Source organism: Aphelocoma coerulescens, unplaced genomic scaffold, assembly GCF_041296385.1.
Source record: "Aphelocoma coerulescens isolate FSJ_1873_10779 unplaced genomic scaffold, UR_Acoe_1.0 HiC_scaffold_150, whole genome shotgun sequence".
NCBI classification, from domain to species: Eukaryota; Metazoa; Chordata; class Aves; order Passeriformes; family Corvidae; genus Aphelocoma; species Aphelocoma coerulescens.
This window is the reverse complement of record NW_027183500.1, coordinates 333,586-345,158: the sequence shown is the minus strand read 5'-3', so window position 1 is coordinate 345,158 and position 11,573 is coordinate 333,586. Positions and strand designations below refer to the sequence as shown.

At 61.9% G+C, this 11,573-nt stretch overlaps 1 protein-coding gene across 1 annotated transcript; it reads left to right on the top strand.

Moving 5' to 3' along the window:
* The first annotated feature begins 1,216 nt into the window (after positions 1-1,216).
* Positions 1,217-10,750, top strand: LOC138100883 (trypsin-like). The gene is made up of 6 exons (XM_068998712.1): positions 1,217-1,244; positions 2,696-2,882; positions 5,276-5,386; positions 5,471-5,625; positions 7,226-7,362; positions 10,571-10,750. The coding sequence occupies exons 1-6, from the start codon at positions 1,217-1,219 to the stop codon at positions 10,748-10,750; spliced, it is 798 nt and encodes a 265-aa protein (XP_068854813.1).
* Positions 10,751-11,573: the final 823 nt, after the last annotated feature.

The window sequence follows — 11,573 nt, the reverse complement described above, 5'->3', positions numbered from 1 at the left end:
CCCAAAATTTCCCCAAATCCCCCTAAATACCCCTAAAAACCCCCAAAAGCTCCCCAAATCCCCCAAATCTCCCCCATCTCCCCAAATTCCCCCCAAATTCCCCTAAAATTCCCCCAAAATACCCCCCAAATTTCCCAAAATCCCCCCCCAAATTCCCCTAAAAGCCCCAAAAATCCCCCAAAATCCCCCATCCCCCCAAATCCCCCCAAAAATCCCTCAAAATCCCCCAAAATTCCCCTAAAATGCCCCAAATGCCCTCAAATTCCCCCAAAATTCCCCCAACACCCCCAAATCCCCCAAATTCCCCTAAAATTCCCCCAAAATCCCTCCAAATTCCCCCAAAATCCCTCCAAAATTCCCCCAAATACCCCCAAATCCCTCTAATTCACCCCAAATCCCCCCAAAATCCCCCCAAATCCCCCAAATTTCCCTAAAATGCCCCCAAATGCCCCAAAATCCCCCCAAATCCCCCAAATCCCCCCAAATTCCCCCAAATCCCCCCAAATTCCCCTAGAATGTTCCCCCAATCCCCCCAAATTCCCCTAATTCTCCCCAAATTTCCCTGAAAATCCCCCAAATCCCCCCCAAATGCCCCCAAAATTCCCCTAAAATTCCCCTAAAATTCCCTAAAATTCCCCAAAATTCCCCAAAATCCCCCCAAGTCCCCCCCAAATTCCCCCCAAATCCCCCCAATATCCCCCAAATCCCCCCCAAATTCCCCCCAAATCCCCCCAAAATCCCCCAAATCCCCCCCAGATTCCCCAAATTTCCCCCAAATCCCCCCCAAATTCCCCAAATTTCCCCCAAATTCCCCCCAAAGCCCCCCAAAATCCCCCCAATATCCCCCAAATCCCCCCCAAATTCCCCAAATTCCCCCCAAATCCCCCCAAAATCCCCCAAATCCCCCCCAGATTCCCCAAATTTCCCCCAAATCCCCCCCAAATTCCCCAAATTTTCCCCAAATTCCCCCCAAATCCCCCCAAAATCCCCCAAATCCCCCTAATTCCCCCCAAATCCCCCCCAAATCCCCCCAATCCCCCCCAAATTCCCCCTCCCCCCGCCTTTTCCCGGGGTGGGGGAGGGGTGGGAAGGCCCCCAGCTGCGGCGGCACCGCCCGGGGTGGGGGGAGGGGCCGCTTCATTAATTAATTAATGATTAACGAGGCCGCCCTTTGATAATTGGGGGCGCGCGGCGCCCCCCACGCCCCTCCCCCACCATGGCGCCCCTCGGCCTCCTCCTCCTCCTCCTCCTGCAGCTGCAGCCCCCCGGTGAGGGGGGACCCCCAAATTGGGGGGATTTTGGGGAGAATTTGGGGGATTTTGGGGGTTGAGGGGGAAAACTTGGGGGATTTGGGGGGGATTTTTTGAGGGATTTTGCGGAAAATTTGGGGGATTTTGGGGAGATTTGGGGGGATTTTGGGGAGACTTGGGGGGATATGGGGAGATTTTAGGGGGGTTTGGGGGGATTTTGGGGGGATTTTGGGGGAATTTGGGGGGATTTTCGGGGAATTCAGGGGGGATTTGGGGGGATTTAGGGGATTTTTGGGGGATTTAAGAGGGTTTTGGGGGAATTTGGGGAGATTTTGGGGGATTTTGGGGGGATTTATGGGAAACTGGGGGGACTTTGGGGGATTTTTGGGGGTATTTCAGGGGGATTTGGGGAATTTTGGGGGGATTTGGGGGAAATTTGGGGGATTTGGGGGGATTTTGGGGGAATTTTTGGGGATTTAGGGGGATTTGGGGGAAATTTTGGGGGATTTGGGGGGATTAGGGATGATTTTGCGGGGAATTTGGGGGACTTGGGGGGGATTTTGGGGACACTTTGGGAGATTTTGGGGGATTTTAGGGGGATTTGGGGGGATTTTGGGGGGATTTGGAGGGATTTTTTGGGGATTTGGGTGGGTTTTGGGGGCATTTGGGGGAATTCGGGGGGATTTGGGGGGATTAGGGAGGATTTTAGGGGGAATTTGGGGGACTTGGGGGGGATTTTGGGGACACTTTGGGAGATTTGGGGGGATTTTAGGGGGATTTGGGGGGATTTTTGGGGATTTAGGGGGATTTGGGGGGCATTTGGGGGAATTTGGGGGGATTTGGGGGGATTGTGGAGGATTTTGGGGGGATTTAGGAGGGTTTTGGGGGAATTTGGGGATTTAGGGGGCATTTGGGGGGAATTTTGGGGGCATTTGGGCGTTTGGGAGGATTTTGGGGGGATTTAGGAGAATTTGGGGGGATTTCAGGGGGGTTTTGCGGACATTTGGGAGGATTTGGGGGCATTTTAGGGGATTTTGGGTGGATTTTGGGGGGATTTTAGGGGAATTAGGGGGATTTTGCGGGGATTTGGGGAGTTTTGGGGAGATTTGGGGGGGATTTGGGGGGCTTTTAGGTGAATTTGGGGGGAATTCGGGGGATTTGGGGGAATTTGGGGGGATTTGGAGGGGGATTTGGGGTGAATTAGGGGGATTTGGGGGGGATTTGGCGGGATTTTGGGGAATTTTTGGGAACCCTGCGGTGGATTTGGGGCGATTCCGGGAGATTTTAGGGCGATTTGAGAGGATTTGGGGGGGGGGGGGATTTTGAGGCGATTTTTGATCATTTTCATCAATTCCGGGGTTTTTTGGGGGGAATTCCGGGGTTTTTTGGGGGAATTCCGGGGTTTTTTGGGGGGGAATTCCGGGAATTTTTGGGAATTCCGGGAATTTTGGGAATGCTGACCCCCCTCCCCCCCCCAGGCCAGGCCCATCCCGGGCGGATTTTGGGGGGTTCCCAGTGCCCCAGTGAGGCGCACGCGGGGCTGGTGCGGCTGTTCCAGTTTGACCAGTTCGTGTGCGGGGGGGCCCTGCTGAGCCCCCAGTGGGTGCTGAGCGCGGCCCACTGCTGGGCCAGGTGAGACTGGGACAAACTGGGAGCCACTGGGAGGGGACTGGGAGGGACTGGGAGGGGATTGGGAGCCACTGGGAGGGGATTGGGAGCGACTGGGAGGGGATTGGGAGCCACTGGGAGGGGATTGGGAGCGACTGGGAGGGACTGGGAGGGGCTGGAAGGGACTGGGAGGGGATTGGGAGCGACTGGGAGGGGATTGGGAGCGACTGGGAGCCACTGGGAGGGACTGGGAGGGGATTGGGAGCGACTGGGGGGCGACTGGGAGCGACTGGGAGCCACTGGGAGGGACTGGGAGGGGATTGGGAGCGACTGGGGGGCGACTGGGAGCGACTGGGAGCCACTGGGAGGGACTGGGAGCGACTGGGAGCGACTGGGGGCGACTGGGAGCGACTGGGAGCCACTGGGAGGGACTGGGAGCGACTGGGAGGGGATTGGGAGCGACTGGGGGGCGACTGGGAGCGACTGGGAGCCACTGGAAGGGACTGGGAGCAACTGGGAGCGACTGGGAGCGACTGGGAGCCACTGGGAGGGACTGGGAGGGGATTGGGGGGGACTGGGAGGGGATTGGGACAAACTGGGAGTTACTGGTCTGAACTGGGAGGGACTGGGTGGGGATTGGGAAGCGATTGGAAGAGGATTCGTGAGGACTGGGTCTGAACTGGTCTGAACTGGTCTGAACTGGTTTGAACTGGGAACCCCTTTCCTGCCCTTCCAGTCACATCCAGGTGAGCTCAGGTGTGGGGCCTAACTGGGATAACTGGGGGGATTTTGGGGACTTTTTTCATTACTGGTTTGAGCTGGTTTGAACTGGTTTGAACTGGTCTGAACTGGTTTGAACTGGGAACCCCTTTCCCGCCCTTGCAGCAACCTGCAGGTGCGCGCAGGTGAGCTCAGGTGTGGGGCCTAACTGGGATAACTGGGATTACTGGGATTTTGGGGATTTTGGGGATTTTGGGGATCACTGGTTGAACTGGAGGTTACTGGTCTGAACTGGTCTGAACTGGTTCGAACTGGGAACCCTCTTTCCCGCCCTCGCAGCAACCTGCAGGTGCGCACAGGTGAGCTCAGGTGTGGGGCCTAACTGGGATAACTGGGATTTTGGGGATTTTGGGGATTTTGGGGTCTTTTTTGGTTACTGTTTTGAACTGGTCTGAACTGGTGTGAACTGGTCTGAACGGGTTCGAACTGGGAGCGCCTTTCCCGCCCTCGCAGCAACCTGCAGGTGCGCGCAGGTGAGCTCAGGTGTGGGGGATTACTGGGATTACTGGGATAACTGGGATTTTGGGGATTTTGGGGATTTTGGGGATCACTGGTTGAACTGGAGGTTACTGGTCTGAACTGGTCTGAACTGGTCTGAACTGGTCCGAACTGGGAGCCCCTTTCCCGCCCTCGCAGCCACCTTCAGGTGAGCTCAGGTGTGGGGCCTAACTGGGATAACTGGGATAACTGGGATAACTGGGATTTTGGGGATTTTGGGGATTTTGGGGATTTTGGGGACTTTTTCCGTTACTGGTGTGAACTGGTCTGAACTGGTTCGAACTGGGAACCCCTTTCCCGCCCTCACAGCCACCTGCAGGTGCGCGCAGGTGAGCTCAGGTGTGGGGGATTACTGGGATAACTGGGATTTTGGGGACATTTTTCGTTACTGGTTTGAACTGGTCTGAACTGGTCTGAACTGGTCTGAACTGGTCTGAACTGGGTTAAACTGGGAACCCCCTTTCCCGCCCTCGCAGCAACCTGCTGGTGCGCGCAGGTGAGCTCAGGTGTGGGGGATTACTGGGATAACTGGGATAACTGGGATTTGGGGGATTTTGGGGATTTTGGGGATCACTGGTTGAACTGGAGGTTACTGGTCTGAACTGGTCTGAACTGGTCTGAACTGGTCTGAACTGGTCCGAACTGGGAGCCCCTTTCCCGCCCTCGCAGCCACCTTCAGGTGAGCTCAGGTGTGGGGCCTAACTGGGATAACTGGGATAACTGGGATTTTGGGGATTTTGGGGATTTTGGGGATTTTGGGGACTTTTTTCGTTACTGATGTGAACTGGTCTGAACTGGTCTGAACTGGGAGCGCCTTTCCCGCCCTTGCAGCAACCTGCAGGTGCGCGCAGGTGAGCTCAGGTGTGGGGCCTAACTGGGATAACTGGGATTTTGGGGATTTTGGGGATTTTGGGGACTTTTTTCGTTACTGGTGTGAACTGGTCTGAACTGGTCCGAACTGGGAGCGCCTTTCCCGCCCTCGCAGCAACCTGCAGGTGCGCGCAGGTGAGCTCAGGTGTGGGGCCTAACTGGGATTACTGGGATAACTGGGATAACTGGGATTTTGGGGACTTTTTTCGTTACTGGTTTGAACTGGTCTGAACTGGTCCGAACTGGGAGCGCCTTTCCCGCCCTCGCAGCCACCTGCAGGTGCGCGCAGGTGAGCTCAGCCTGGCCCAGCCCGGGGGTTACGAGCAGTTCGCCGCCGCCGTGGAGCTCGTGGTGCACCCGGAGTTCGGCGGCGCCGATTCCCGGAGCTTTGGGAATTCCGGGAATTCCTCCGGGAATTCTCTGGGGAATTCCGGGAATTCTCCGGGGAATTCCGGGAATTCGAGGGATTCCGGCCGCTCCCACGACCTGATGCTGCTCAGGGTGGAGCCGCCGTTCACCTGCGGGCCGCAGGTGAGGCCCCTCCCCCTCCCCGAGGCCCCGCCCAGCCCCGGCTCCACCTGCACCGTCATGGGCTGGGGCAGCACCAGCAGCCCCGAGGGTACGGACTGGGAGGGACTGGGAGGGACTGGGAGGGACTGGGAGGGACTGGGAGGGGATTGGGGGGGACTGGGAGGGACTGGGAGGGGATTGGGGGCGACTGGGAGGGATTGGGAGGGGACTGGGAGGGACTGGGAGGGACTGGGAGGGGATTGGGAGGGGATTGGGAGGGACTGGGAGGGACTGGGAGGGGATTGGGGGGGACTGGGAGAGACTGGGAGGGACTGGGAGAGACTGGGAGGGACTGGGAGGGGATTGGGGGGGACTGGGAGGGACTGGGAGGGATTGGGAGGGACTGGGAGGGATTGGGAGGGACTGGGAGGGGATTGGGGGGGACTGGGAGGGACTGGGAGGGACTGGGAGGGGATTGGGGGGGACTGGGAGGGGACTGGGAGGAACTGGGAGGGGACTGGGAGGGACTGGGAGGGATCGGGAGGGGACTGGGTGGGGATTGGGAGGGACTGGGAGGGACTGGGAGGGGACTGGGAGGGGATTGGGGGGGACTGAGAGGGACTGGGAGGGACTGGGAAGGGACTGGGAGGGACTGGGGGGGACTGGGAGGGGATTGGGGGGCACTGGGATGAACTGGGACAAACTGGGAGGGGCTGGGAGGGACTGGGAGGGATTGGGGGGGACTGGGAGAGCACTGGGAGGGACTGGGACAAACTGGGAAGGGATTGGGGGGCACTGGGAGGGGATTGGGGGGGCATTGGGTGCAACTGGTTTATACTGGGAAGGACTGGGATGAACTGGGAGGGGATTGGGAGGGGACTGGGATGAACTGGGAGGGAACTTCTTTATACTGGGAGCCACTGGGAAGCGACTCGAAGAGAATTCGGAGCGACTGGGAGGGAACTGGGTGCGACTGGTTTCGACTGGGAGGGGAATGGGAGGAACTGGAACAAACTGGGAGGGACTGGGAGGGCCCCGGATGTCCCAGGTATGTCCCTGTCCCAGTGCCACCTGTGCCAGGTGTGCCCAGGTGTCCCCAGCTGCCCCCCAGGTGCCCCCAGGTGTCCCCAGCTGCCCCCCAAGCGCCCCCCAGGTGCCCCCCAACTGTCCCCAGGTGTGCCCAGGTGTGCCCAGCTGCCCCCAGCTGCCCCCCAGTTGCCCCCAGCTGCCCCCCAGGTGTGCCCAGGTGTGTCCCTGTCCCAGTGCCACCTGTGCATGCTGTCCCCAGGTGTGTCCCAGGTGTGCCCAGCTGCCCCCAGTTGCCCCCCAGGTGTGCCCAGGTGTGCCCAGTTGCCCCCAGCTGCCCCCCAGGTGTGCCCAGGTGTGTCCCTGTCCCAGTGCCACCTGTGCATGCTGTCCCCAGGTGTGTCCCAGGTGTGCCCAGCTGCCCCCCAGGTGTGCCCAGGTATGTCCCAGGTGTGCCCAGCTGCCCCCAGCTGCCCCCCAGGTGTGCCCAGGTGTGCCCAGTTGCCCCCCAGTTGCCCCCAGGTGTGTCCAGCTGCCCCCAGGTGTGCCCAGGTGTGCCCAGGTGTGCCCAGCTGCCCCCAGCTGCCCCCCAGTTGCCCCCAGCTGCCCCCAGGTGCCCCCCAGGTGCCCCCCAGGTGTGCCCAGGTGTGCCCAGGTGTGCCCAGGTGTGTCCCTGTCCCCAGAGTCGTACCCGGATGTGCCCCAGTGCCTGAACGTGACCGTGCTGGAGGACAGCGCCTGCAGTGAGGCCTACGGCTCGCTGGTGACCCCGGACATGCTGTGCGCGGGCACGGCCGAGGCCGGCAAGGACTCCTGCCAGGTGGGCACCTGGGGCACCTCACCTGGGGCACCTCACCTGTCCCCTGGGGCACCTCACCTGGGGCACCTCACCTGTCCCCTTACCTGTGTTACCTGTGGCACCTGTCCCCTGTGGCACCTGACCTGTCCCCTCACCTGTGGCACCTCACCTGTGGCACCTCACCTGTGGCACCTGTGGCACCTGACCTGTCCCCTTACCTGTGGCACCTCACCTGTGGCACCTCACCTGTGTCCTCCCACCTGTCACCTGACCTGTGGCCCCTGACCTGTCCCCTGTGGCATCTGTGGCATCTGTGGCACCTGTGGCACCTGTGGCACTTGTCCCCTCCCCTGTCCCCTGTGGCACCTGTGGCACCTGACCTGTGGCACCTGACCTGTCCCCTGTGTCCCCTCACCTGTGGCACCTCACCTGTGACCTGTGGCACCCGTGGCACCTGTGGCACCTGTGGCACCTCACCTGTCCCCTGTGTCCCCTCACCTGTGGCACCTGTGGCACCTGTGTCATTTGTCCCCTCACCTGGGGCACCTGTGGCACCTCACCTGTCCCGTCACCAGTGGCATGTGTGTTACCTGTGGCACCTGTGACCTCACCTGTGGCACCTGTGGCACCTGACCTGTCCCCTGTGTCCCCACACCTGTGGCACCTGTGGCACCTCACCTGTCCCCTGTGCCACCTGTCCCCTGTGCCACCTGTCCCCTCACCTGTCCCCATGCCCCTTCCATTGTCCCGGTGTCCCCTCACCTGTCCCCTGTGCCACCTGTCCCTTGTGCCACCTGTCCCATGTGCCACCTGTCCCCTCACCTGTCCCCATGTCCCTTCCACTGTCCCTGTGTCCCCTCACCTGTCCCTTGTGCCACCTGTCCCCTGTGCCACCTGTCCCATGTGCCACCTGTCCCATGTGCCACCTGTCCCCTCACCTGTCCCCATGTCCCTTCCATTGTCCCTGTGTCCCCTCACCTGTCCCTTGTGCCACCTGTCCCCTGTGCCACCTGTCCCATGTGCCACCTGTCCCCTGTGCCACCTGTCCCCTCACCTGTCCCTTGTGCCACCTGTCCCCTGTGCCACCTGTCCCCTGTGCCACCTGTCCCATGTGCCACCTGTCCCCTCACCTGTCCCCATGTCCCTTCCACTGTCCCTGTGTCCCTTCACCTGTCCCCTGTGCCACCTGTCCCCTGTGCCACCTGTCCCCTGTGCCACCTGTCCCCTCACCTGTCCCATGTGCCACCTGTCCCCTGTGCCACCTGTCCCCTCACCTGTCCCCATGTCCCTTCCACTGTCCCTGTGTCCCCTCACCTGTCCCCTGTGCCACCTGTCCCCTGTGCCACCTGTCCCATGTGCCACCTGTCCCCTCACCTGTCCCCATGTCCCTTCCATTGTCCCTGTGTCCCCTCACCTGTCCCTTGTGCCACCTGTCCCCTGTGCCACCTGTCCCCTCACCTGTCCCTTGTGCCACCTGTCCCCTGTGCCACCTGTCCCATGTGCCACCTGTCCCCTGTGCCACCTGTCCCCTCACCTGTCCCTTGTGCCACCTGTTCCCTGTGCCACCTGTCCCCTGTGCCACCTGTCCCCTCACCTGTCCCCTCACCTGTCCCCTGTGCCACCTGTCCCCTGTGCCACCTGTCCCCTCACCTGTCCCCTCACCTGTCCCCTGTGCCACCTGTCCCCTGTGCCACCTGTCTCCTCACCTGTCCCCATGCCCCTTCCACTGTCCCTGTGTCCCCTCACCTTGTCCCAGCTGCCCCCCCCTCCCTGTCCCCTCACCTGTCCCCTCACCTGGCACCTGGCACCTGGCCCCGTCCCCTCCCTTGTCCCCGTGTCCCCACCCCCCATCCCAGGTGCCACCCCCGGCCCCGTGTCCCCAGGTGCCACCTCCCTGTCCCCAGGTGCCACCTCCCTGTCCCCAGGTGCCACCCCCGCCTCCCAGGTGCCAACTTCCTGTCCCCAGGTGCCACCTCCTTGTCCCCAGGTGCCACCCCCGCCTCCCAGGTGCCACCTCCCTGTCCCCAAATCCCTGTGTCCCCTCCCCCATCGCCCCCTTTGTCCCCCCAGTGTCCCCCAGTGTCCCCAGTGTCCCCAATGTCCACCCCAGTGTCCCCCCAATGTCCCCCCCAGTGTCCCCTCTGTGTCCCCCAGTGTCCCCAGTGTCCCCCCAGTGTCCCCTCTATGTCCCCCAGTGTCCCCCCAATGTCCCCAATGTCCCCCCCAATGTCCCCCCCAATATCCCCCCCAGTGTCCCCTCTATGTCCCCTCAATGTCCCCAATGTCCCCCCCAGTATCCCCCAGTGTCCCCAGTGTCCCCCCAATGTCCCCAATGTCCCCCCCAGTGCCCCCCAGTGTCCCCCAATGTCCTCCCAATGTCCCCAGTATCTCCCCAATGCCCCCAGTGTCCCCAGTGCCCCCCAGTGTCCCCCAGTGTCCCCAGTGTCCCCCCAATGTCCCCCCAGTTTCCCCCAGTGTCCCCCAATGTCCCCCCCAGTGTCCCCAGTGTTCCCCCAGTGTCCCCAGTGTCCCCCCAGTGTCCCCCCAGTTTCCCCCAGTGTCCCCCAGTGTCCCCCCAGTTTCCCCCAGTGTCCCCCCACTGTCCCCCCACTGTCCCCCAGTGTCCCCTCTCTGTCCCGCAGTGTCCCCCAATGTCCCCCCAGTGTCCTCCCAATGTCCCCCCCAGTGTCCCCTCTGTGTCCCCAGTGTCCCCCAATGTCCCCAATGTCCCCCCAGTGTCCCCCAATGTCCCCCCAATGTCCCCCCAGTTTCCCCCCAGTATCCCCCAGTGTCCCCAGTGTCCCCCAATGTCCCCAATGTCCCCAGTGTCCCCAGTGTCCCCAGTGCCCCCCAGTGTCCCCTCTGTGTCCCCCCAGTGTCCCCCAGTATCCCCAGTATCCCCAGTGTCCCCAGTGTCCCCCCAATGTCCCCGATGTCCCCCCCAGTGCCCCCCAGTGTCCCCCCAATGTCCCCCCAGTTTCCCCCCAGTATCCCCCAGTGTCCCCAGTGCCCCCCAGTGTCCCCTCTGTGTCCCCCCAGTATCCCCAGTGTCCCCTCTGTGTCCCCCAGTGTCCCCAATGTCCCCTCAATGTCCCCAGTGTCCCCCCAGTGTCCCCAGTGCCCCCCAGTGTCCCCTCTGTGTCCCCCCAGTATCCCCAGTATCCCCAGTGTCCCCTCTGTGTCCCCCCAGTGCCCCCCAGTATCCCCAGTGTCCCCTCTGTGTCCCCAGGGTGACTCCGGGGGTCCCCTCGTGTGCCAGGGGCAGCTCCAGGCCGTGGTGTCCTGGGGGGAGCACCCCTGTGGTCAGCCCGGCCGGCCGGGGGTCTACGCCCGCGTCCAGCCCGAGCTGGCCTGGATCCGAGAGGTCATCGGGGAGGACGGAGTGGCCACTGACCCGTCCTGTCTGTGAGCCCTGACACCGCCGAGTGACCACTGACACCGCCGAGTGACCACTGACACTGCTGAGTGACCACTGACCCCTCCTGTGAGCCCTGACACCACTGAGTGACCACTGACCCGTCCTGTCTGTGAGCCCTGACACCGCCGAGTGACCACTGACACCGCCGAGTGACCACTGACCCCTCCTGTGAGCCCTGACACCGCTGAGTGACCACTGACCCGTCCTGTCTGTGAGCCCTGACACCGCCAAGTGACCACTGACACCGCTGAGTGACCACTGACACCGCTGAGTGACCACTGACCCCTCCTGTGAGCCCTGACACCGCCGAGTGACCACTGACACCGCTGAGTGACCACTGACCCCTCCTGTCTGTGAGCCCTGACACCGCCGAGTGACCACTGACACCTCCTGTGACCACTGACACCTCTGAGTGACCACTGACCCCTCCTGTCTGTGAGCCCTGACACCGCCGAGTGACCACTGACACCTCTGAGTGACCACTGACCCCTCCTGTGAGCCCTGACACCGCCGAGTGACCACTGACACCGCCGAGTGACCACTGACACCGCCAAGTGACCACTGACACCCCCTGAGTGACCACTGACCCCTCCTGTGAGCCCAGACACCACCGAGTGACCACTGACACCGCCGAGTGACCACTGACACCACTGAGTGACCACTGACACCGCCGAGTGACCACTGACCCCTCCTGTCTGTGAGCCCTGACACCGCCGAGTGACCACTGACACCCCCTGAGTGACCACTGACCCCTCCTGTGAGCCCTGACACCGCCGAGTGACCACTGACACCGCCAAGTGACTACTGACACCGC